Source organism: Neolamprologus brichardi, chromosome 17 (genome assembly GCF_056152115.1).
Source record: "Neolamprologus brichardi isolate AB-2024 chromosome 17, ASM5615211v1, whole genome shotgun sequence".
NCBI classification, from domain to species: Eukaryota; Metazoa; Chordata; class Actinopteri; order Cichliformes; family Cichlidae; genus Neolamprologus; species Neolamprologus brichardi.
In genome coordinates, this window is record NC_142120.1 from 17,712,837 (window position 1) to 17,740,296 (window position 27,460).

Below are 27,460 nucleotides of genomic sequence, written 5' to 3' on the forward strand. Positions count from 1 at the left end.
TTTACTTCAGAAACATGGCTCGAATAATTTCTCTTCAACGACGTAATCCGATAAAAAAACGATCTCTTTACCCGTCGGCTTCCCGTGGCTGTCATGCGACCGGCTATTGCAGTTAATAATACAACCGCTTCTTGACAGTTTTTTGTGTTTCTTTTTATCGCTGTGTAACTGATTTCAATTGAAAGCCTGCGTGCGATAGTACCTCTTGCCACGAGTTCCCAGAATTCTTTGCGGTTTTACCCTTGAATGACGTCACATTTTCAATCTCTGTATGCAAAAAATGGAAATAGCTACTGTGACATCACTCATTGAATTTGAAACTAGCACTTTATTAGTTCCAGTGTAAATATTTTGAACTCAAGGTGGAGAGCATGGAATGCTAAGTTATTGGCTAAATTCTGCAAACTTTGTTAGCAAGCTTCATTCATAAACTGTATGTTTGCAACAGGCAGATGTTGCACCCTCAGAGAGACATGACTCCATTCTCCTTTTTCTTGCAACTTTATTCTCCTCAGTTCAGTTTGGAGTTTACAGGCAGCATAGCGTATCATCAGCAAAACATCGCTTCCTCACGTCTCAGACACTGTTTTTTTTTCCTGCGCTTACTGATGACATCACACATCTGAACTCTGACCTCCTGGAGCCAGTAAACTACAAAAATTAACTAGAAATGTGTCCAAAAATAAAACACAATTAAATAAGAATAGTCTTTAAAGATTTTCCCAACAATTCAGAAAATGTAAGTTTTATAACTACTTTCAGAGCGCAACACCGACAGACCTACATAATAATTGTTGCTTAGTAACAAGCACCAACACCACCATTATGCTACAGCTGCCCATGACACATGCCAATCAAACTCACCCACTGAACTGTTTTTATGGAGGAGATTGGGGATTGACTCACTTTAGGAGAGCCTCATTTGAGGAGATGCAGTAATTGGTGCTTGTGCACAGGTCAAAATGTACAGTTACTGAATCACAGTGATGTCATGCATGTTAAAATAGTAAAAGTATGTGAATATGCTGACTCATGTTGTGATATAGTTTTGATGGAGGCAATTTCCGGCTCTAGAACTGCAGACTGACAGTTTCTGTTGCTGAAAATGAGACACCCCACAAACCTGACCGTCCTGGCTGGATTTAGCTTCTTCTGTTTTCTTTAAAGTTTAGTGCAGCACTGATTTATGTGTTTCACACAGCAGCATTCATTTCTAAGGATTTTCTTGGAAATCAGACAGACACAGTCCAGAGAAGCAGACTCACTGCTGACTGAACTCGATCGGTAAACAAGCCACTTTTGTAGTTTCTCATTTATCAACTGAGGGCTTTGTTTGAAAGACATATCTCCAGCCAAAAAGCTGGAGGTACTGAGAACACCGCTCAAAGGTCTCGATATGAGTATTTAAAACTAGAAGTCTTACACATATATACTGGATTTGTGAGGGATATTTTCTTTTGTTATTAGTCTGCACTCTGGTATTTTGTAGACATTATAAAGTTTAAAAAAATCTGCTCACACAGAGATTCTTCCATGAAATGAGATTTCTGGCCACCTCAGAAACCGGGTATAAGACTAACTGAACAAGTACTGGCTGGTTGAGTCATGATAGCTGGCGCTCAAGTCTCGCTGTTTCATCTGATAAAGTGAATGGTTAGAAGTGATTTCAACCTGATCTCAAACTTGGTACTTTTGGTACTTGGTATCAAAGTTCAGGAGACCTTTTATCCAATATGACAGAGTCTGTGGAACTGTTTTTGACATTTTCTCTAGTGAATTCATTTCATTAATTTTATTTCTGTCTGATCATAGCAAAACAAGCAGTATTTTCCAAAAACAATGAAAAATACTAATAGATAAATAAAATAAATAAAAAATAACCCCGCTATATTTCAGACAGAAAAGGGTTCAGGGAAAAGCAATTGCTTATATGTTTGTGTTGTTTTTTTTAAAGAAAATATAAAATAGCTAGTAAATGCAATTTGGCAGGTCAAAGTTTATATATTGACTTACAATTCCACTATTTATTCACACACTGGTGGAGGCAAGCTACAGTTGTAGCCACACCTGGGGCAGACTGACAGAAGGCGAGGCTGCCATATCGCAGCCATCGGCCCCTCTGAAGTGTATTGCCCAAGGACACAACAACCAAGACGGACAGAGCTGGGGATCGAATCGGCAACCTTCCGGTTACAAGCTAAGCTCCCAACCCCCTGAACCACAATCACCCCAAGATTTATGTAAATCTTAACTAATACTAGTGTGTTTAAGTTTCAGCATAATTCAGTTTGCCCATTTGTGCCCATCATTGGTTATTTTTTGGGTTACCATTAAGCAGTTATTTGTTCTTTTTAATTTTTGTAAGGCTTTTTGGACAGTATGGCTGCAGTATTGTAGATAAAATTAGTAACTCTTATATGATTAGACTAATGTTAATGAAGCTTTTTACCTGTAGTCATTAGTTTAGCTGTACAGTCATGTGGCTTGCATATCAATTACTGGTCTGTGCCACCTGTGGTTAATAGTGCTATTAGTTTTCGTGTAGTGTTCATTGATCTTTCATTTTCTTGTCTCTTCCTTAGGTTGACAAAGACAGCCTATCATGCACTAAGCGAACACTATAACAGTATGAACCGGAGAGATCAGGGTTATATACAGTGACAGATTTTTTTTTCTTGCACACATGAAAAAAACTCAGCAGTAATTCCCCTGATGGTCCGGTGCAGTGGAGTGAAAAGGGACAGATGTGGCCTGATGTTTCACAGGGAGACTGACAGCAACGTGTAGGAAGCAAAGAAGCATGATGAAGAGGGAAGGGCAGCATGTTGACATCATGGAATGTGTGTATGTGTGTGACTAGACTGAGCATGAGATACTAGCAGTCTGAATGTGTTGATGCATGTATGCTTACGCTCTGGCCTACTTTCTCACTGATGATGCTGCAGAAAAGAGAGCAGCAGGAGGAGAGGGAGTATCCCACAATGCCACGCTGCTCACCCCATGAGCCATGTGGATGGATAAAGGACGGATGGATGGATAGGTGTCGGAGTCAGCCAAGATCTGCACACACTGAACGTGTTTACTGTCACCACCCTCACATTAGCTCGCGCTTTTGCAGTTTTTAAACCTGTGTCATATCGCAAAGAATAAAACACATAACTTCCGTGTGAGTATTTCGAAATAAATGTTTTGTTTTGTTTTTTAAATTAATTGGTTAGTTGTGGCTATGAGGAACCTCGTGGAAGCCATTTAATATCAAATATGTACTTAACGTTTCAATGGATTTGATGTTAAAGAAGAAACTGTAAATAAATCACTAATATTAGTTATAAAATAGTAGTTTAAAAGATTTTGAGCTTTAAAAACAACTACGTCATCTGAAATTTTAAATCTGCCTTTAACTTGTGGTAAAAAAAATGCATGGGAATATGGAGCTTCTTAATGTGTAAAAAAGTATAAGTGCAGGGATTGATTCTAAATCATAATTATAATTTGTGCAAGAACTCACTTTAAAAAAAAAAAAAAAAAATCAGAATATTTTTGTGTTTGTCAGTTGTTGTAAAATGTACTTATTAGGTATTTTCAGGCTTATTTAAGGGGAAACTGGTCCAAAATTAAAAAAGTAGGAGAAGAAAGCAAAAGGAAACCTAGTTTAAACCTTTAATTTAAAAAAATAGCGGGCACAAAACTATAGTAAAAAAAACAAACAAGCAAAAAACCTTACTGCTCTATGTATAAATAACTATTTTATGACATAAAAAGACAATGGTTAATTTTTAATGAATTATTATAATATTATTTTTAAAAGATCAAATGTCACATAAAAATGTATCGTTTAAAAAAAAAAAGTTTGGGGGCTTTTATTTTGAAGACAGGTTTTCCCACTTCCTACCTGGCGTGCGTAGCTTGACGTAGCTCACTGCCAGTTGGTCAGGGGGCTCGTGAGTGCAGTTCGTTCTGTTGTCCAGGCGGCTGCGCGTGCTGCCGTGCTCGGCTGCAGTATATAAAGGCGGTCAGCGGTCAAAGCCCACACAGCCGCTGTCAGCGTTACGGGTTTTTTTTTTATTTTTTATTATCACGCCGGAGTAGTTAGACTCTCCTTTTCACCGCCGGCATCCGCGTCCCCTCAGTACCCGGAGGAGAGGGGGTCCAGCGCGGCGTGACACCGCGAGGAGCGACCAGCATGGACCCCCAAGCGAAGGATCGCACCAGCCCGGCGGCGGGGGGCTTAAGCGGGCGCCCGGCCTCTCTCGGAGCTGACGGGGGTGACTCGGAGTCCGGAGCCGGCTCGGAGGAGGCTGCCGTGGGCTGCTGCAGCGACACGTTCAGCAGCCTGCCTGACATGGAGCAAGAGACTCTGGAGGAGAAATTAAGGGGACTGGCGTTCAGAAAACAGACGTCGTATCGGTGAGTGGGATAGCTGGGAGGATGCTGGGGAAGGATACTGGTTCGAGAAGGATATGTTTGTGCATTTATTATGTCTTTGCGCCTATACTTCACTCTCCTCGTGCTTAAGTTACACGTTAAAGGCTAAAGCTGCTGCAAGAATTACACCCATGCTAGCTAAATCTTGTAAACATAAACACACACTGAGTGGTGCATACTTCAGCTCATAGCTGAAAAGCTAAATTCTCACATGTCATGGTTATGATAACCCTGCCTTGTCCCAGGCTGTGCTCACCATGCTGCTGTTGACAGCCCCAGCACTGATATGCGCACAAAAGCCAGGGCATTTTAGCCCCATCAGTGAGGGATAAAAACAATTTTACATACACAACAATGTGTGCATGTCCCTGTGGTGCTGGAACAGTGTGGAGGAGGGGGAGGAAGTGAAGCTGTATTGATTTGTGATGTGTGTGTGTGTGTGTGCGTGTGCGTGCCTGCGTGAATGCCAGCAGCATCCTGACACCCCAGTGTGACTGGCAGCTGCAGTTGATAGTGAAAACTGGCCAGATCCCAAGCCCACACGTTCACACAGTCTATCTGTCTGTCTTTCTGTCTAGGCTTTGTGTTTATGTGTCTGCTGGAAATGATCTGTAGTTGGGGGTCAAATCAATCATTTCAGCTTGTTTGTGTTCGACTAACTTGTTTGTGTCTGATTTGGGGCAGTGTGATAAAGTGAAGTATACTTTTTTTTTTCTTACTTTTTTTTACCATTTTTACCATCAGCACTATTAACTCTTTGCTTGGGAAAATTGATAAGAAAGAGTCACAACCTCTAATCTGGTGACTCTGTGCTCGTATGTACTGATTTGTGTCATGAAATTAATATTTTTCACTTTCAGATGTCGATGCCGTTCACATTTTGAATGTGGGAGGGTTTGCAGGAGAGGTTGAGTGAGTCATTTTGCAACTTGAACTGTCGACCTCACTTTGACTCGCAGATTTTAATCATCAAGTAAAAATGACTCTGTTTAGTTTAGGGATTAAAAACTACTTGGTTAGATTGAAGGTCACAAAACAGCTTGGTCAATAAAACGTACTTTGATCTGTTAAGGGAATAAAATCTACTCTGATTAGAAAAATATCATGTTTTTGGGTTAAAACACACCGATTGCCACTTCTTTTTCTTGGTTTCCATGGTGAGACATCCCCTCCTATTGAAATACATTCGTTTTAAAGTTATAAATCACATTTGGTCTTCGTCAACACAAAGAATAAAAACTGTAAATTAAAAATTATGGCTGCATTTGATAAATTAGTTTCTTTTAAACCTGGGTGGGGGGTGGGGGGGCAGGATAATTACTGTAAGCCTTTTATTGCCCCAGTAATTAATGACCCAGTCAGATTAAATATGCCCCATGTAAACACATTACAGTTGAATAAACCATTACTTTTTTTTGAGGAATGCAATTCATCTCTTTTTAAAAAGGGCTGGTACATTATAATAATCCTATTACAATCCATTCGACAGATGATAATTACCCATTTTTTGTTGTTGTTGTTTGGAGTGTGCGTGATCTTTTTAAACAGTGTAAGGCAAAGACAACAGAGACTCACAACTCCTTTGTGTTTATTTTATCATCATTTACGGAGTCTCTGTTCCGAGGGGAAACCATCTTTGGTTAAGTGAGGTTTCCAGGAGATTGTGTTTCCTGGGGAGTGCCACAGCTGGCTTGCCTTTTTCCAATTTTATGACTGCAGGAGTAGTTTCTTGTGATAAAAGTGTTGCCTCAGTAGAAAATGCAGCAGTAAACCAGAGCATTGATGGGTTTGGTACACTGAACATATCAAACCCTCGTCTGCTTTATGGACTCCGGAGGAAAGGATGACGTCATGTGAAGAATCGTGTTCAGCCAGCAGAAGTCTTAGTTGGCAGAAGTTGTGTTATTATTATGTGATAGTCAAGGAAGTGGTGGTGTTTGATTATTTGCTCGACATGGATCCATTTTATTGCGCTTAACTGAGTCAAATATAGCGAGTCAAATGTTCATAAGTAGTACTTTTTTAAAAAAATGGTGTTTCTCCAGACATTTTGTGCCTGTGAGGAAGAGTCAGTATTTGAGATTTATTGTTCTGTGAAACAGTTCAGAGCTTGATCGGAACTATTTTAAGTCACACTTTTGGCTTCCAGTGATTATGAAAACAATTACCCCATGGTAACCAATAGTTGCGAGGGAAAGATTGGTTGGGGAGTGTTTGCGGGAGGTTGCTTGCTCTCGCTGGGTGAAAGTGGTGCACCCAAAACCTTCTTACGTTTGCTTTGGTTGCTCCTAGATAGCAGCGATTAACTTTTACTTTGAAGGTGAACGCCCTAAGTTTCCCGTTTTCATCGCCCATTTTTTTGGTTTCACTACTGCAGTTAGTGAAGGTTTACAGATGCAGTGGTGTCTTCTGTGGAACCTAAAGGCGAATGTGATAATCTGATTGCAACCAAAGAAAGCTCAGGGAGGTTTTTGATGTTATCACCATTTTTTTTGACCAGTTTAACCTAGCAACAACTGGTCAGAGAATAAACGTTTCTCCTAGGGACCAGCAGTTTCTGACTCGTCTCTAGGCCCGTGTAATTGACCAACTTGCTCGCTGTTAATTTCAGCTCTAGCTGAGATGACTTCGATAGGTAAAACCCAGCAGTTTCCATAGAAGAACCTGTGGAGGAACTACTACTTGCTGCTTTTTGTCTCCAGATCTCTCAGGATCCATTGAACTGGCCTGCTTTAAGTGATGCACAGCAGCTGGCTGTTGTCTTGGCAAAGGTGATAAGATCCCAACAATTTAAATGTGAGACAGTTTATTTTAGTAAATACACAGTTTTCCATAGCCTGTGAGTAATTCTGATCATAATTTTTGCCAAAAAATAAGGAGTTAACCTGTGGTCTGCCATACTACACCAAAATAAGGTGGTGTAGTCCAAGGAGCTGGCGATTGTCTAATTTAAAAATGCAACATTTTTTTTACGTAAAAAGAAATGGGAACAATTTGACTGTGTTTTTATTAGGTTATTAGGCATTAGTTACCCTGTTTTCATCTGGTTAATATACTAATACAGTTAGTTTATACAACAGGAACAACTGACAAGTACTTGTAAGGTTATCTTGTGTTTTATAACTGCCGATACCCTTAAAACCTGTCATTCATCAACAGATAGTTGTTGGTGTTTTTGAGATGAAATTCTGGCAAGTGTGATTGCTCTTTTATGATGATTATCAGACACTTGGCTCAAACTTGATTGAGTAATGCAACTAGAAACCAGAAGGTTTACCCAAACTCGGGCCTAGATATTCTACATATATAGAAATGCAGATTTCTCTGTATAGAGATTAATATTTACAGAGTATATTGGAATATTACACCAGAATTGAGAGTAAATGTTCTGGGAGGAAAGTGGAATGACAAAAGATGAACCAAATAATGACCTTGTAAGAGGTGAACATTGTTTCATCCATGTCCACCCTGTCCCTTTATAGCTGCTTCCAGTAGCTGTATTCAGTGCTCATAAACTGTAAATGGCCTCACTGGAATCCCTAGTTGGATTATTTTTGTTTTTAAAGCAGAGAATTTGGCTCATGTTACTGCAGCCACTGTTTGCTACTGTGCACCGAGTATTTCAGAGAAGAAGAATGTGGAAATAAAATGCCAGATGGTTAGAAAACCTGCCATTTTTTTTCTTTTTCTTTTTCTTTTTCTTTTTAGTTAATGAAGAACTTATATTGTGTATATGGTACTTTTTGCTGGAATTTCACTTATTCCCTAGCATGATGTTCTTTTGTCACATCTGAAGTTAGAACAGTTTGTTTCTTTATTGTATTTCTAATCCACCGCAGTATGTCGGTCGTATGTTTGGACTGGAAGAATACAGTCTGGTATATTTAATTACGCCAAATAAATCTGCCTTGTTCTATCAACACGACAAAGACAGATTGGCACGGTGGTTAACGTGGCGTGTCTTGGGTTGTTCGGACCTTTGACCTTATTGGATGAGGCTATGGTTAATCTGTGAATTTTCTGCTTCGTGGAATCAGCCATGATGTGCAGGAAATGGAATTAGCCGGTCAGGGGAGATGGTTTGTAAGAAGGTGGTTTACATAGCTTTGAAGTGGCCAATGCCAAGAAGTGAATTACCATATGTGGCAATATGAAAGAGCTGAGAAATTATGCTGTTGAACATCAAAGCCAGCGAGTGTGTGAGTGTATGTGAGGAGCTGTGGTATTGTGTGTTTATGGCAGCATGAGGCACGTGTAACTTATCTGCCAGACATTCGTCACACTTTTTCTGTGTGTGTGTGCGTGTTCCCAGAATGCTGTCCCTCCTTTTATCTATTCTTAGATGTCTCACCCATCTGCCTGCATGACAGCCCTTCCTCTGTCAAAAAGACAGCGGCTTTGTGTGTGTCTGTGTAGTCAGCGCACCGGTTGGTTTGTAAGACATTACTTTAATTAGCTAGTCAGTCAGCCGGCTGGACACTCAATCTGTAAGTGAGTCAGTGACATGTTTCTCCAACCACTTCCTGGTTATCTGTGACAGGCAGTTGGTCAGCGTTGCATTTATAGATTTTTCGGATTATCTAGCTGTCAACACAGTTGGCATTAGAGCTCATAAAATTATATAAACCCGCTACAGTACCCACAACCCATAAAGCAGAGCCTTAGCAGAGCGGCAGTTGTGCTCGTAGCAGCGAAACGAGACTCTATCTCTTCTGTCCTGACCTCACAATGACCCCACTCCATCCCTGCGCACTCTTTCTGAAGTCCTATTGTACCCCAAAGCCCATACATACATGTCTACAATATTTGCAGTCTTCCTGGAACACTCTATTAATTATGCCACAACTGACTGATAGCCACGTTGAGATTAGATATAAAATATTCATTGCAACTTAGAGCTGCATTGTAGTTGAAATACGTAGTGGGAGATATGTACTGTAAGATAATGCCATTAGAGATGCTGGGGTTCTTCCCTGCACCATTAAAGAGGTGTTAGTCAGAGCCAAAGGACAGTAAGGGCAAAATGATCACTAGTCTTTTAATTATGCTTTTATTTATTCATATATAAACTATATATTTTCTCGAGTAGTCTACTCCCAAAGACTAATTCTCAGTCTGGAAAAATCCCTGGATATGTAACCCCTAATTATCCTCTAATGTTTCTGGCCAGCGGCATGTAAATGTTCTGTGTCTGAAGCTCACCAAAGAGCAAACAGAAAAGGCAAACCTGTATTATCTGCACAAGATAGCTATTATGTTATCTGAAATGACAGTTTTAATTTAATTTGTCCTTATTGTAACTTATGAGAACATTTGAGAGAGAACTCACTGATAAATCTGTGAAAAAAGAGCACTAATGGATAAGATTTACAAATATGAATGGGTGAAAATTGCCTCCGTGTATGCAAACAGTCTCCAGTACAGAAGAACGTCTGTGGTTTTGAAGAGAGGGGGTAAAATGGTACATACACAGATAAATTCTGATGCTAAATCAGTGTCTGTGTTCACAAAACAATCTCGGTTTACTTTATTTTGCTGAACTTACAAAATATCTACAAATTTTGCTCGCCTTTTGGTGGTCTCTGCGTGTTATTTTTTACTCTTTAAATCACTAAAAAAAAGGTTTAGTATAGATTTGAGTTTGTTGAAACTTTACTGGCTGATCTGAAGAGTTTTCATATTATATATATATATATATATATATATATATATATATATATATATATATATATATATATATATATATATATATATATATATATATATATATATATATATATATATATATATATATATATATATATATATATATATATATATATATATATATATATATATCTATCCAGTATTATTTACATTAAGCAACTATTAAAAAAAATCCAAATCACTTATTATGTTAAAAAAAGTTTTTCAGACCTTTTTAGATATTTTTAAATATAAAATAATGTACTTTTATCCTTCAGTTGCGATTTTTCCCATAGTGTAATGATCATAATTGAGTGAGTCATTAACCAGTTTATTTTAAAGTTGTAGTTATGTTAGTGTTAAATTTATGCTGTATGGTGTAACTCAACTGTGTTTTTGTTTTTTTTGTTTTGTTTTGGAGGCCAATAAAATAAAAGTCTGATGTGCCTGCCTTGTGCTGCATTTTTGGCATGATTATGTTCAGCTGATTAAAGGAGTAGGCAGTTAAAAAATTCTATAAAAACAAGCCTTCAGGGTCCCACTGTAGCTCACCTGGTTGATTGGGGAATCCATGGGGGCAGGGGGCCCTGGGGTCGAGTCCACCCTGGACCATTTCCTGCATGTCATTCCCCCTCACTCTCTTCCTGTGTTTCTGTCTGCTCTCTACTATTCTGTTAAAAAAATGAAGACTAAAAATACACCCAGAATCTACTGTTTGTATCCCAGCTGTCAAATGCTTCCCCTGGCATCTTCTTTGACTCTAGGATGTCATCGCTAACAAGAAGCCGATGCTGAATCACACATTATTTGACAACCACCTAAGACTTCGAGTCTGTAGCTGATGAACCAGCTATCTGGCCGTGATCTCTGACTTTGCAGGCAAAGAAAATGCCAGCGTGACCTGTTCGCCCCGAAGCAAAAATACAAAGAAACAAACAGTCTGTTTCATCACCCCAGCTTCACCGTGTGGTGAGATTTTTACCGCCGCCTTTGTGGGAATTGTTGCTGAAACAAACCGCCACAGGACAGGATGTTGCAACGCTATCCTTCCTCTATTTACGGCCCACTTTACAAATGGCATATCACAATAAGTGCATGTCTGCAGTCCAGGATATACTCCGGGTTTCACGTCCACTGGCTGACTGCGAGGTGGTGTATGAGAGAGATGGAGAGAAAAGGCTGGCGAGGCACGCACAAATGCAGGAGGAGAGAGGAAAAAAACATAAAAAGATACGAGTGTATCTCATGTTGGTACTGCTGTGTACCACCTGCGGGGGTAAACAGTGATCAAAGGCCTTTCATCATCTGATGCTGCCAGAATATAAAACTCTATTCAGCCTTCAATTAGGACAGAATACAGAGGGGAGAGGGGGAAAGGAGGGGTAAAAAATGGCTATAGAGGGGAAGAGAAATGGGCAAATATTTGATACAGAGTCAGAGGTATATATGAAAGAGGAGGAAGCATGAAAAAGGGAGAATTAGTGGCAGTGGCATGTTATAGGACAATTATTTTATTACCCAGTGGAGAAGTGACATTAGGCGGAGTAATAAAAGTTAACTCGCTCTTAAAATAAAACAAGCCCGGTGACTTGAATGAAGCTGTCTTCTGGTGCAAGAGTAAGGCATTTAAGGTCCCTGATATATTTATAACCAGCAGAGCTCCTGCTGCTGCTTATGTGCTGAAATCTTGGTTTCTTCCTTCAAGCTTTAAATTCTGTTATCATTAACCTGTCATTCTTTTTAAATTAAACTTAAAAAAAAAAGATGTGAGTTTCCAAATGTACTTGCCCCGGAGCTCCTGAAGGCACTCGTGAATTTTTAACTTTCTGATTTTTGTGTCTGCAGTTGTTTTCTATGGACGATGCACACGGGCAGCAGCCTGAAACAGCCTAAAGGAAAAAGATATTTATGAGTTAGAAACCTTTAATGTCATTCTACTTACAGTAATTGTGAAACAGAGCAATACATCCCAGTGCAGTTCAATAGCGTTGGCTTTCTCTGGGGAAATTAAATGGGAAAGGCCAAAACAGAAGAAATACCTTGCATGCAGTAAGGGTGGCATTTAATAAGCTACAAAACACATGGGCACACATAATTTTTAATGACATTTTTACAATTTAATGCATTCAGGAAAAGGAAAACTGTTTTGTCAAATTTTGACAGGAATGTAGATGTTGTTAATTTTGCTGTTATGTCCTTAATTTATTTACCTACAAGTCTCACTGAGAGACGATCAGACATCAAAAATTAATGTTTTGGTGACGCTTTAGCGTGTTACTTTGTAAAAATGTCGGCCTGTTTTGGCTGGTTTTTCACTTTGGTGTTGGCTAATGGTTCTCAAAGTATGGCGTGTGGACCGTAAGAAGAAAAACTATAAAACTATAATTACTATACGTATCAAAACATCCAAAGGAGATGATGCTTTTGGGTTGACCTTCACTTTTAGATCAGTTTCTATTCTGAATGATTACTAAAAATTCTGGAGTATGGTGCATGAACCATTTTTGTGCAGAAAATGAACTTGAAATTACTCTTACATGATCCGCACTGTATGAGTGCTTCTGACGTTAGTGAGCCTTTGACTCTCCTGAGGTTTCCATTTTTAGCTTTAGTGAAATGGTCTCAGCAAGTGCTATGTGGGTGTAACAGCAGAAGGACCTATTATTTTATATGTAATATATATGTCCATGTTTGCTAATACAGCGCAGTCAAAGGAGCTTGCAAAGAAAAGCGTCTGGACTTCTTTAAGTTACTTGAAGACGTTTCACCTCTCATCCGAGAAGCTTCTTCAGGTGGTGGAGAGTCCCAGATATAAACCTAGTGGGAGTATATATATATATATATCTGGGACTCTCCACCATTTGACCTTAGAACTGAAGAAGCTTCTCGGATGAGAGGTGAAACGTCTTCAAGTAACTTAAAGAAGTCCAGACGCTTTTCTTTGCAAGCTCCTTTGACTACGATGACCTGGATGACTGAGAACCTTCACAGACACTAATACAGCACACTTCTCCTTCTGCGTTACCTCTCATGGCTAAAGTGAATGACAGACAAGATCAATAAGAAATAAATAAAGAAATGTAAAACGATGGTAGCCACTGTGATGTCGCCTGATTTTGAAGACATCTCCATTGTAACTTTTGGAAAGTAGACATCATCAGCGAGAGGTAGATCTGAGAAGCCAATGAACGCTGCATGCTTATTGGCTTGTAGCCCATTAATCATCTCTGGTGAAGCATATTCCTGTTTATTGTCATTATGATGACAAGTGGTAACCTTGACCTACAAAGTAAACATTATGTTGTACTCAGTAAGACTTGGAACTGGTACTTGAAGACATAAAGTCAGCAGGAAAGTGTTTAGTAAAAGGTAGAGCTCAACTGAGGCAAATGCTGTTTTCCCATAGAAGGGTTGGTGTGACAGAAGAGGTTGCTAGGGACAGCCTGAGATGGGAGTATAAATATCCAGGATCTGCATCCAAAGTTTGACAGACTGATCTTGATCCGTGTGAAATAGTTTAGGATGAAACCAAATGAACACATCTATTTAACAAAAAAAAAAAAAAAAAAAAAATATCAGGAAGGGGAACGGAGCTCATCTGATAGGCCTGTGTGGGTTAGCCTAACAATAAAGGTTTGGAGTCACTGCTCTATAGCGTAAAGCAAGAAAGACCTGATCCCGGATGTTCTATACAACCAGCGTATGAGCTGGTTTTGTAGTGCAGTCTGTGTTAAATTCAGTGGAACGTTTGGCTCAGAGTCCAGGCAGCTTAAAGACACTCATGCATTTTTAAGCAGACGATCACAGCACCAATTGTTGATGAAATACAAGGCTCAGTGACACAATTTTCCCTCTCTCCTCTCATCCTCACAATGGATGAACAGATATACATGCATATTTATGATTTCTCCTCTTGTTAGGAAGCAGAGGAGGAGGGAGACGAGATAATTCAAAAAACAAAAGAACATATAGGATTTTTGTAAGATTAAACCAGTCTCAGTGCTATGAAGCTGCAGTTTTCTTTATCCACAGTCCTGATTTCTCAAAGTTGATTATATAATTCATTTGGGGGGTAAAACGACATTTTATGGGACTGAAAACTTTGAGTGTGAGGCATGAAGTGTTCAAGACATAGTTAAAGCTATTTGTATGTCCAAGGCACCTGAACCCAAAATTTTGAATGTAAGATTAAATACTGATGCCATTATGCCATTTCCAGGCATTATACTTTTTCAAACTCTTCCTGGGGATTTTAAGGGGTCAGCTTTGTATTTGGTCAGTGTAGATGACACAGCTTCGTCATGCTAAATTTGAAGGCTTTTCAGTTTTTGTTGAAGGGCGTGTCTGTGGCCCAATGGGCAACAGCAAATGACATGTTGCACTTACAGCTTCAAGTTGGTTGACTAGAGCTATCTAAAATTTGGTCAGGAAAGTCTAAAGGGAGTTGGTTTTACTTTATTTTGAAAACCGTGAGCTTTTACCAAATTTGTGACCATGGCAGCATGGAGAATTTGATGTTTTGCAATGGAAAACAAAATTGAACTCAAACACCCAAACTTCTCGTTTGATGAGAGCTACAGAGCAACACAAGCACAATAACATAATTTTGTATACTGGTACTGGTATACTGGTAATGGTGTTAGCCTAACTTGTGGATGGACTACATCAAAGGTTAGGCTGTTCATACAGATTGAGCACAGAAGTCAAGGAAGAGTCAAAGGCACCTTCACAAGATAAAGGGAGGAGAGATAGGGAAATGCTTGTGAGACTATAATGATATCATTCCATTAAGAATCCAAACTCAATAATATTATAAAAAAAACAAAAACCTCATCGCCAGACTAACCACAAAGTCAAAATATGAGCCAAAACTCAATAATATCAAGCAAGGACAAAAAAATATTCTTTCCTTTTTAGCCATCTCTCTCCTGATTGGCTGCTACTCGCAAACAGAAAGGTTGAACAGAAAGTGGGAGGGGCTAGAAGAGCATAATTGGAGTATTTGAAGTAGAAATAGCGTGAAATAATTTTTTTATTAATTTTCCTTCAGCACAAATTCTGTGCCGAAGGGATTCTGCTTCATTTTCCAGAATAATGAGTGTGTTTATGTTAGTGTATGTTATTCATCGTGATGTGTAGGGTTTCTCTGCTCACTGACTCAGTCTCCTTTTATTTCTATACATATTATAGACGGTGTTATTCGGAGGTGTTGGTACAACCTTCGCTACCTTCACTGAGTAATGCTGTTCTAGTTGTCTGGTGGTGTGTTTGTGTGTGCTTATGCATATCAATCATTTTCTTGCTAAGAGGAAGAAGAGTGATGACATCTTTTTTTGGAACAGTGGGATTTCTGGCTTATCTCGCTCTCTTTTCCTAGCCTTTTCAGGAGTGTTTGAGAGTGACTGAGTGTATCTATGTGTGTGTGTTGGGGGTTATTTTGCCCATAATGCAGTGTGCCGAGGCATTAAGGGGGATTGGCTGACAGGAGCCGCTCCTTATTAGTCGTCTGGCTGGCTGTAAGAGGCTTTTCCCACTTGGAAACGGGGCTGAAAAAAAGAGGGCAAAAGGCGAAACAGACGAAAAAAAGGGAAGTGGATCTTCTTAGTGTACTAGAGAAGAGAAACCATGACGTGTTGCAAGATTAGTCAATTAACTTCCTTCCCTCACTAGGTGATTGTGACAGGAGTTTTCTGCGACAGTTAGTGTGACGTGTGTAGCCTGTTGTGACCTGCTATTTTTTAAAAATGACTACCCACACTGATCATCAGAGAAGTAGTCTCTCATCTATCATGCCGCAAATGATGTAGTAGAAGAAATTGTGTCCTTTATGGCCACAGAAACTGGCCTGATGATAATACAGTATAATGAGCAAAAAAAGCAACAGGTAAGTAAATCAACAAAGGCAGGTCTGAAAACTGACTGGCGATGGCTGACCACATCAATGCAAGCAGAATGACTCCTAAATACCCTGAATTCGCTGTAATGGAATGAAAGTCTGATGTGATTTAAAATAAAAGAAGAGGACAGCTTTCCCAACCTCTCTTCCGTGCCACTTTATGTAATTTATGTAGTGTAGCTGTCTGTTTACATTCCACAGATGTAGAGAGGCACAGCGTTGGACCTGCTTGTACATTTTGTCAAGAAATAACCACCATAAATTACACCTTCAGTTTCTGAAAATGTGTTTTGACATACTTATACTAACAGCTAACTAAGGAAGTTTAAGGTTTGAAACCCTTTTTTCATTAAGACTGCCTTAATACTTCATGGCATTGAATCAACAAGTTAATGGAAACTTTCCTAGAATTTGCTCCATATCGACATGATAGCATCGCAAAATTGCTGCAGATTTGCCCATGCACGTTTTGGATTGAGATCTGGTGATTTTGGTGGAAATTAGAGTACAGTGAACTCATTGTCAGGTTCAAAAAATCAGTTTCAGATGATTTGAGCTTTGTGACATGATGTGCTATCCTGCTGGAAGCAGCCATTAGAAAATGGGCACTCTGCGCTCATGAAGGAATGGATATGGTCAGCAACAATATTCAGGTACATTGTGGTTTTTAATGAATGCTTAGTTGGTAATAAGAGTCCCAAAGACTAGAAAATGTCCCCCACATCATTGGAGCACCACAACCAGCCTGAACCACTGATACAAGGCAGGATGGATCCCTGCTTTCATGACATCATTTTTATTTTGGTAAGCCTGTAAGCATCCAGTGTAGCCCATCTGCTTCAAAGTTTGACATGTTATGCATTAAGAGATGTGGGGTTGAAATGGTACTGAGTGGCCAGAAATGTGCAGAAACTGTCCCCCGCACCACTATACCACCACCACCAGCAGCAAGAACTGTTAATACAAGGCTAATCGATTCAACATTTGTCCAGTTTGGTAAACCCATGTGAAACCTTAGCCTCAACTTCCTGTTCTTAGCTCATAGGGGTGGTACTCTGTGTGGCCTTCTGCTGCTATAGCCCATCTACTTCAGTTTGACATATTGTGCATTCAGAGATGCTCTCCTGCATACCTTGGTTGTAGCGAGTGGTTGTTGTTGCCTTCCCATCAGCTTAAAGCACTCTAAACTTTTCAGACCTCTGGTACCAACAAGACATTTTCAAATATTTTCTCTTTTTTAGACCATTCTTTGTTGTTTATCTGTTTTACATGATCTGTCTATGGCTTTAATAGATTATTTTAAATACCTATAGGTAGATACCAGAAAGATGATTACATTCATCTGGATAAAGTACGTTCAGTGAGATATGAGCGGAATCAATTTTCTGTGATTACCTGGATGATTGAGCATGCATCAAGACCTATTGGTACATAGATATGTAGGTAATTACACCTAATGTCCACCTTCAAAAAATAACTTGCAGTCTACGCACTTATCTCATTTTTCTTCGATGAAATGCACACAATGATTAACATACTGTAGAGAAAAGCACTCAGAGTCCTTTATTTTTAAGTAAATTTGTGTGAATAAATTTCTCTTTCACTAATGTTGGATGGAAATAAAGAGAAAATTATTTTCATCACTCAACCCATTTTGTCATCAAAACACTTAACAGGCCATGACAGTTGTAGCTGCTGGGCTTTTATGTTTGTGACACTGATTGCTTTTGACTAGCTAATTAATTAATTATGACAGCCGAGGTCTTGCTTTGATCTATCAACTTATTACTAAATTTACACTAAAACTGGTTTGTTTGCACTGTTGGCATTCACCATTTAAAACAACCAAAGGTGCTCAGGATGGATCAGCATACATCTACATACCAACCATGTATGAATGTGGATAGACTGCTGGTTGAACGATTAGTTGCATAGACAGCTGACTCAGTGACTGAATCGAATTACAAGCTGTTTAGCTGTTAGTGAGTGTTGTGAAATAGGCCGCACCTTATTAACCTTGATGCAGAAACCTTAATTTTGTCAGTAAAAGGTATTTTATGACCCGGGAGGTGAGCTGGAAGATTTCCGGTTGGCGTGTTTCTCAGCTTTTGCCTGGATATAAGTTTGATTGTCTTGATGATCTTGAAAAAAAAAAAAACAGACGTTGGGCAGCCTGCAAGGATTGATTCTCTCTTTAATTCTCTCTCTGCAACCAATTCATCCCATATCAAATTGCATATTACCACCTTGCAATCACTTGGCGATGATCAGTTTTTTGCTATTATGTTCATGTTCATGTTCATGTTTTTTTTTTTTTAGGTTTTCCTTATAGTTTAGTTTTTTTCCTTCTTTTTCCTCAGTCAAAGTGACAAGAGCGGTAAGCCTAAACTAAACATGCCATGAAAACTTTGCAAACCTCTAACTTGTCATAGAGAACTGTCATGTCTGCAGCATGATAAGTGCATGTGGGCCATCATACTTCTGCTTTTGTTTTTTTTGTTCTTTTGGCCACCCACAGCTATATTACACCCAAAGAACACCATCTTTTGATAGCAGTGTCCCCATTTCTTTAATTGATTTATTTATTTTAAGCTGATGGGCGAACAGGTTTACGTGATAGTCCCCTGACAATCGGCTGAGATACCCTGCTACGTTGCAGTGTTTCTATCAGTTGTCGAAACCGAGGTAGAAAAGTAAGCATTACCAAGAGTGAGTAAAGTCAATTTAAGTACTACAGTACATCAATACAGAGGGCTATCTATAGCCAGGTTTTCCTGGTATGTAATTGTACTTTGAAAGTAGCACCTCCTCTCTCTCTTCCAACAAGCCCATCTGTCTTGATAATGAACCTGTGGAGTTCACTGCTGAGGTGACACCGACTCCATCACTGCAACTCCGGCCTTTCTTCCTCTGTGTCTCACTCCTGTCATGTCACAATGAGCTTTATCACCTAGTAGGTTTGCACATACACAAATTATTTATCTCGTTTTTTGTGAATGACAATGATAAACCTAGGAGAAAATAAAGTAAAATTACAAGCCGTGAGAACCCAATGGAAAACCAAAACAATACAGAAACATCTATTATAAGAATATGATATATAAAGTATATAAAGAATATATATATATAAATGGTTTATTTTTTAAACAAAGGAGGTGTAACATGCACTAATGTAACACATGCACAGCTGTGGTGACCTCAGCTCTGGCTGTATTAAAGGGTGTCATGATGCTAGTTTTGCTTCCCCTTGTCTCGTTGGTCTGATTGTGTTCAGCTGTTTTCCCTGGTGTTTCCCATCTCCCTGATTACGTGGTATGTACATAATGTCTGAATCTGCCTTTATTTTTTGTTGTGTTGTTCCTCAAGGTTGTTCCCTTCCTCACACTATTGTTTTTTTCTCCTACGTTATTTCGAAGGTTTGCTTTTCCTTGTTCGGTTTAATAAAACTAAAACATCGTAGTTTATTTCCTTGTGTTTCTAAATCCTGCTTTTAGGTCTGGCTGTGCCAGCCACACAGCAAATGTGACAAAAATTTATCGTATCCTGTATAACTTTTTTTCATATTGCTTTATTTAGGATCGAGCTTTGGGAATGAATGCAGAAAAATTAGTTCAAGGAGCTGTGACTTTTGACAGCTATCAGTAAGACAGCAGTGCCATGCTTCAACAGTTTTGTTGCTTTGCTTATTAGTCTAGGAACCAAAATCAGCTAAAAATTCCAGCTAGACTTTGTATTTTTAATATCCCTAATATAACATGGTTACACTTACACCCAGTCAGTGGAGAGCTGGAATGACGGCATCCACAATTAATTTCCTTGTGCACAAGCTCCTCGCTCTTATTTTGAAAGTTTAGCTAGCCCCAGCCCTTCCTGCTTCATTTTACCCACTTACTGGCTTGCCCAGATTCACATTGGATTGAGTGGACTACTGGTGTCAGTAGTCCACTCAATCCAGAAGCCATCATTGGTGGAGAACTGGTTCATCTGTCGAGACATCAAGTAGAACCTGGACTATCACTGCTATGTCTAAATCTGTGGAAACGCTGGGTTCCTTAAAATCAGTTTTGGAAGATTATCTAACCGGCCTAAGTGGTCAATGAAGAAAATATTCAGTTGGCACATTTTTGTGTAGATACATGAATAGAAGAATTGCAGTTTCTTCTAATACCATACTTTCATTAGTCTTTTTTTTTCATACTATTTTTACTTCTTTTTCCAAAAAGAAATTGGATGGTTTATATTTTCTGCATGGCTGTAAATCCTGGAATAGATTTCAGTATCTAGGGTTTACTCACAGGCATTTTCTGCCGGGTAGATTGCTCGGCTAAAGAACCGACAAAAGGGCATTTCATTTTTTTGATTTATTTTCATTGCTTTATTGTCTGGCCTAATCATCTTTCAGAGGTATCTCAGAGGTTTTGATGGATGAGAGAGATCTGCGGCTCTGCTGCCAAATGCCTGTGCTGACTAATTTGGTGAAGCCCACAGCCAGCTGCTCCATCAGGGGCCGATGCTCGGGAAGGGGATTTATGCTTTACTCTGTCTGGTTCACATGCCGCCAGGAGTGCTTTTCTTTTTGTAATTCTGGACCTTTAGGGTGTGCACACCGCTTCCTGTTACGCACTCTGCCATGATCGCAAACACGTACATCCTACTTGGATTAAAAAAACTTTTGGAAGAGTCTTGTGTGTGTGTGTGTTTGTTTTCTGCGTGTGTGTGTGTGTGTGTGCAGGTAGGATTACCGAGCACTGATCATCTCCCAGCACTCAGAAAGAGGAGTCCTCATTTAAAGTCAAAGCTTGCTCTTGCTCACACACACACACACACACACACACACACACACACACACACACACACACACACACACACACACACACACACACACACACACACGCAGAAAACACACACACACACACACACACACACGCAGAAAACACACACACACACACACACACACACGCAGAAAACACACACACACACACACGCAGAAAACACACACACACACACACACACACACGCAGAAAACACACACACACACACACACACACACACACACGCAGAAAACACACACACACACACACACACACACACACACAATACCCAAGCTGCACAGACACACTATAATTAGTGAGACAGCTTCTTTATCTCACTCTCTCTTTGTGTGTGTGTGTGTGTTTCCCTCTGTGTTTGCTAATTGCTCAGGTTAGATTAGAGTTATTAGTAAATGATTAATTTTATTAGGCAGATGTAGCCTGACATTACAGAGACGGTGCATCTACCTTTTTGTGAATCTCCCACTTTACTGTGAAGTGCAGCAGAAATGTTCCCAGTTTTCCCGTGTTTGTTCGTTCTTTTCTTCTTTGTTTCTTTCTCTGATTCTTGTACTCTTTGCCATCTTTCTCTGTGCGTGTCTATTCTAAGCGTTAAAGGTCAGATACAGATGCACAGTGTGAATCTGGTGCCACCCCCACATTACATGCTCGCTCTCACACACATGTAACACACAGGTGCGCACATACAGGCTCACTGACAGACTGTGTAATTATGTAGGTGTCAGGGGAAGATGTGAGGGAGAGAGGGAGCCCGGGTGAGGAGAGGGTGGTATCACTCATGTTTTGGCTCTTCATGACATTTATTAATTGATTGCAGAGTAGGATATACCTAGTGTCATCACTGCTGCTCAGATCTGTGTATGACTGGATGCTGTTTGCAGAAATTATGTTAAAATATGTCTATAGATAAGATTTAACATTTTTCCAGTTTCATTATTAGTTTTGCTTCTTCTTCATCAACTTTGTTATTGATTACTTATCAGTTTTTCTGTGGGGGCCTGCGCAGGTTATTGTTACAGAGTATTTAGGAGCTCCACCTGAGGTGAATCAGGTATCAGTAGTTAATTATTTTGCAATTTGCAAATGCCAAAAAACCCACCATTGTTGAAAGAACGTTGTTATATTGGAGGCATATGATTCCAGCAGAGTGGAAAATTGGCTCCAAAATGTTGTTTCAAACATGACGTGACATAACAAACATGATTAGAATGTTTTTTGTTTGATATCATGTTGCTATTGAAATTAAAACAATATGTTATTTATTTAGTTATTTTAATCTAGCCTAGAAAAGAAAAATCCTTGAGGTTGCGTAGGAGTTCGTCCAACCACTCTACATGTAGTTTGGTAAACATGGAGAGGGCATGCAGTCGTGTCCCATGGGGTTTCCATGTGGGGGTTGCTACAGGAGTATGGGGTAGCTGGCCAGTTGCAGTCTGTGTAATCGTAGTGATTACTTAGTTCACACTGCAAAAATGAGTCAGACTCACTCCTGGTGGGAGTTGGAGGTCCTGCCCTTTGACATCGATTCTGTTTACAGCTTTTACAGGGACAATTTCTCGGCATAGCACAGGCTCTCTGCTTTGGTGGCCTCGGGATGATTTGGATTGAATTTTCACTTCCAAGTCTGAGAGCGTGCCTTGCCCATTCCCGGTCTGAGTTGCTGCTCTTCGGGTCTCGTTCACGAGTGGCGTGTGGAGCAGGAGATGGGATCTTTTCTTTTCTTTTCTTTTTTTCACACCCACATTTTTGCCTCATAATGTTACTTTATTTAACTTTACACAAAATCAATTAAAAAGAAAAATATAATTTTTACCTTACTCGTGTATTTTGGTGTCCTATTATAGGCTACTGAAAAAACGGAATTAAATACTCTTGTCTTCCAGTAAGTACACAAAGACATTTTTAGAAAATTTGATTTGGGGGGATTTTTTCTTTTACTTTACAATTGGTCATCAGTATGGTCATTTTAAACAAAACCACTCTTCACTTGTATGACTCAGTTATGTTGAGGTGCTTTCCCAGTTCGATATCCATCTAGTGCCGTGTGTGGTTGTTTGTGTTACAGTGCAGACAGACTGATTAAAAAAAAAAAAAAATCCCAGTAAGGGCTGTTGTTCCTAGTTCTGCTGCTTTTTTCTTCCCTACTGCTCTGTTTGGAAAGCTGTGCTATTAACCTGAGCAGACATGGCTTTACTTATTTACATCAATTTGCGTGTCCCATTGACTTTGTGTGCATGCGTCCTGTTTAAAGTTAGCTTTGCATTCAGTCTGAACACACCTTTGGAAGAGCTGACGTGCTCCAAGTTTCTACAACTCCGTTTTTCGAACCTGCCCAAACATGCTGTCTCGTATAAAGCTGACTCTCAGCACTTTGCTTTAGAAATAGTTGGCATGATAAATGTGTAAACTGAGTGACAAGTGAGAAATCCAGTCATTGCCCTGTCATGGTGTTTTTAAAGAAGTGCGATCACAGTGTGATCTAATATGTGACAAAATTGTTCATTTTGTTTTGTGTTATGTGAAATCAATATCATACTTTATTTATTTCACCGCGTTCTCAGAAATTGGCAGTGAACGGCTTCACCTGCAGGGTGTTTATGTGGTATTGACTTCATGTATTGAGTACAGCATTCATACCCTGCCTTGTTTGGTACAGAAGTGAAACAAATACAGCATGGCACTCATTAAAAATGTGTTTTGTGGTTAATGTTGTTTCATAAGCCATGTTTGCAATCCACCTCAGTTCACTTTGTGTCACTCACAGAACAGACTTGGTGTGATTTGGACCACCTGCCTCTTGAAAGTACTCATAATTTCAGCATATTTGTGGGTCTTTAGGCATGAAGCTTTAACACTTTTGGAAGCCCTCGTGTGGCATGCCCTCTACATTTTTGACATTAATAAAATCCTATTTCCTCTTTCGCTCTTACTGGGAAATCCAGAAAATCTCTGCTTTTTCCAAGCCAGTGAGTAAGAGACCACTCTCTGTATCTGTGTGTGTGTTTCAGCAGTATGTTGAGTTGACACTCCACCACTATGACTGTTAGTAGTTAGTTCACAGACAATAAGAAGTGCTCTCCCTTTCTTTCTATCCTTCCCACTTATAGAAACAGAGTGGGTTTTCTGAGTGGGAGTTTTTGGAAAAGATACACTGCTGACTCTGCTGAACAAAGAGAGAGAGATGCTGCTGGCTGAAGCAGCTCAAAAATGCCAGTAGTACAGTAACAATGTAAATTTTGTGCATTTTGATATTTCCTCTCCTCAGATTTTAGAATAAGAATATTCTGGCTAGATATGTCACTTGGACTTCAGTCAAACAGGCCTGAAGACCAGTTGGAGAACCTCAAACAGCCTTTGAGGAACACACTCTCCTTGTTAGCCATCTTGTTTGAAAGGTCACCAAAGTGGGTGGTTCGATCTCCAGCTCCTGAAGTCCATTGGGTGAGATGGTTAAACGACCCTTCACCCCAACCGGTCACAGTATATGGTTGCCACTCTCTGAGCCTGGTTCTGCTGGAGGTTTCTTCCTGTTAAATGGGAGTTTTTCCTTCCCGCTGTTGCCAAGTGCTTGTTCATAGGGGGTCATCTGATTGCTGGAGTGTTCTCTGTATTATTGTAGGGTCTTTACCTTACAATATAAAGTGCCTTGTGATGACTGTTGTTGTGATTTGGCAACAAATAAATAATCTTGAATTCACATTAAAAGTTTCTCTGGTGGTAATTAAAAATACTGTGTGGATGGATGAACGTGGCTTTCAGTATTCAGTTAGAGCAGAAAAGCTCAGTTTACGTACCAGCCCATTACCTGCTGTAGTCACCATAGGTGTAGTTAAAACCAATTCTAGCCCTGCCAGTGACTTCTTTGACACGGTGTCAAACTTGAACTTGCATTCACCATTTGGTTTTGGCTCCTGCTGCCAAAAGTCATAGATCAATGTTGAGAGGTTAATGAAGCAGAGCTTTTCTCCTCATAAGAGTAACACTGGCAATTGTCCAGCCAATGAGAATTCAGATTTAGATGCATATTTTCAAGAAACCATCAAAAAGATTGAATCTGATGTGCATTCAAAACAAAAAGTGCAAGTGATTTCACAAAATAAATAGGAGAGAGGATGGGGTAATGCTGTGCGCTGAGAGGTGGATGAGGTTGCGGAGGGGTAGGAGAGAGAGTTAATGTGTGAAGGAGAGATGTTGATCGTGAGGAGGAGGAGGAGAGAAGCCAAGGCCTTTGGGCAAAGCCAAGACCGCCCACAGATGCTCTCTCCTTCACTCCTTCTTTCTCTCCTCTCACACTTCATCCCTTTCACTTCTCTCTCCATGTGTCCTCTTGTCCTGTCTCTCATCTCCAGCCTCTCTCCACTTCACACTCACTTTCTCCTCCCTTTCCTCTCTAATCCGACTTGTCCTCCCTCTCACTCTCTCACACCCCCAGCAGAGAAATAATGTAGGCCAGCGTAAGGGTGAAGTAAAGGGAAAGCATGCGTAATCAGAACTTCACCTTTGCCAGAGAGCATCACGTGTGTTCTGTCTTAAAGTCATTGGAAACCTTTTCATAATATTTCCCCAATTTGGTACTCTGCTTTTACAGATGTGCCAGGGAAGCAGATTAACACCAACCAGATTTTAGGCCATTTCTCAGACCATAAGAAAGAAATTGCATTATTGTAATAAAGTTGAACAGCCTTTTCCTCAGTCCATTATAAAATAGGCTTTAAACCCTTGTGAGCACTTTAAAGCAGACTTTGTTTCATTTTTATCCCAGGAAGTCACCGGCTGATTGAGATCTATCAGCGTGGAGCGTAGTGGTTGCTGTATTTAGGGACGGAGAGGCTCAGGAACTCCAGGGAACAAAACAAAACAAAACAAGACAATTATTCAGACTTTGGAGCTAAATTCTTTAGCTTGGCAGTGAAAGTTAATTGGCTTTCCAGTGTTGCAGTATGATAAGTGTTGATGAAAGCCTTGAAATTGCAGGCTGGAAAAATACATAAGTTTTGTAGAATATGTGAATTGGTGCAAAGACAAAAGGATTGAAAAAGGGCACACATAATGGAGAGGGTAAAATTGACATGCGTGTCATTGTGAGAGAGGGAGAGAGAGGCGATGCTTATAAATAGAGGGAGGAAGGTCAGAGGGAAAAGAGTCAGGCTTCCTGTATCCAGCCTCATAACCGGACACACACACGGACAAAACACACAATAAAAATGTGACGTCAGTGTTTTACATGACCTCAGCATCAGCAGTTACATTTTTATGATGATTTAATATCATAAATTATTTTAAAAAATATTCAACTATTGTCATCTTTTCCTCCCAGCTGGTCTTCTTTTATCTTCTGCTCATTTTTCAAGAATTAACCTTGAGCATTTAAAAATTCGGGATGTACAAAAGTTTGGTTATCAGAGTTACATGTGATTAGATTTCTCCTTTCTCTTTACCAGTACTACAAACCCATTTGAAGCCATATAAATACAGAATTTCAGACTTGATAAACTTGATTAGATAAGACTTAATGAATCCTTTGTCTTTAAAGTACATATCTGTGCTCCCTAGCTAGCATGCTTGTGCTGTTTCAACATCTGCTTCTTCTATGGAACTGTTTGCTTTGCATGTATTTTCTCACATGCAGTTTTTTTTGGTAGCACGCCTCATTATCTGTGTGTGTAACTGTGTGTTGTGTATTTTTGAGTGTGTGTGTGTATTTCTTGGTCACCACACTGCTGTGGCGTTTACAGAACAGCGTTGTTGGCCAGAAGTGCCTGCTTGTTAACTTTGTGTGTTTTACTGTGTATGTGTGAAGACAGTGATCTAATAAGAGTTGATGGTGTACCCGACTGCAGCTGCTCTCACACACCCACTCCCTGTCAGAGACACACGGAGAAGAGAAAGTAGACTGCAATTAAATATATAATAGATATTCAAATAGATAAGAAATACCCCAGCTTCAATACATGAGTCAATACATGAACAGCTCATGAGGAGACATAGTAGTATGACAAAAGTGCAGTACGGTGCTAAATTCACCTCTCAAAACTGGTGCAGTGATTTATTCAGACGTGCGATGAATCATGGAAATGCAGTTTATAAGGCAAAAACAGAGCTTTTACAGTTCCAACAGGTTCCACATTTTTGGTATGACCATGTTTATTCTTTAACACAGCATGAACTTTCTTAGCAAGCTCTTCTGTAATTTCTTTATTAAGTATTCTTCAGTCTTCTTGAAGATTCTGAGCTCTGGGGAGTTTGTTTTTCTATCCAGGTATGTTTTTACTGCATTGGCAAAGTGTTTGGGATCATTGTCATGCTGAAAAATTAAGCTGTTTCCAATCTGATCCCTTCCAGATGGTTTTGCGTGGTGAATCTGAATATGTTGCCACTTTTCTGCGTTTGTAATTCCACGATTTCTGAAAACCACCAACAGCACTTGGCGAACCACAATCCCCATCACCAAGCCTTCACCATGTTTCACAGATGGCCGTAGACACTCTTATATCTCTGCCCTGATCTCCTCTGTACACAGTGATGACCAGAAACTTCAAGTTTTGATTCATCACTCAATCAGACCTGTTGCTACTGATTTTCAGCCCAGTTTTTCTGTAATCTGACATACCTCAGCCTTTTC

General features: G+C 39.7%; 1 protein-coding gene across 4 annotated transcripts in view; it reads left to right on the forward strand.

Annotated features, from left to right (window-relative positions):
- The first annotated feature begins 3,941 nt into the window (after nucleotides 1-3,941).
- dgki (diacylglycerol kinase, iota) overlaps nucleotides 3,942-27,460 on the forward strand; it is a 91,822-nt gene continuing 68,303 nt past the window's right edge. For all 4 annotated transcript variants that reach the window (XM_006780906.2, XM_006780907.2, XM_006780908.2 and 1 more), the window contains exon 1: nucleotides 3,942-4,407. In XM_006780906.2, the coding sequence (XP_006780969.1) occupies nucleotides 4,184-4,407 (224 nt within the window). In that variant the 5' untranslated portion in view covers nucleotides 3,942-4,183. The remainder of the gene's footprint in view (nucleotides 4,408-27,460) is intronic.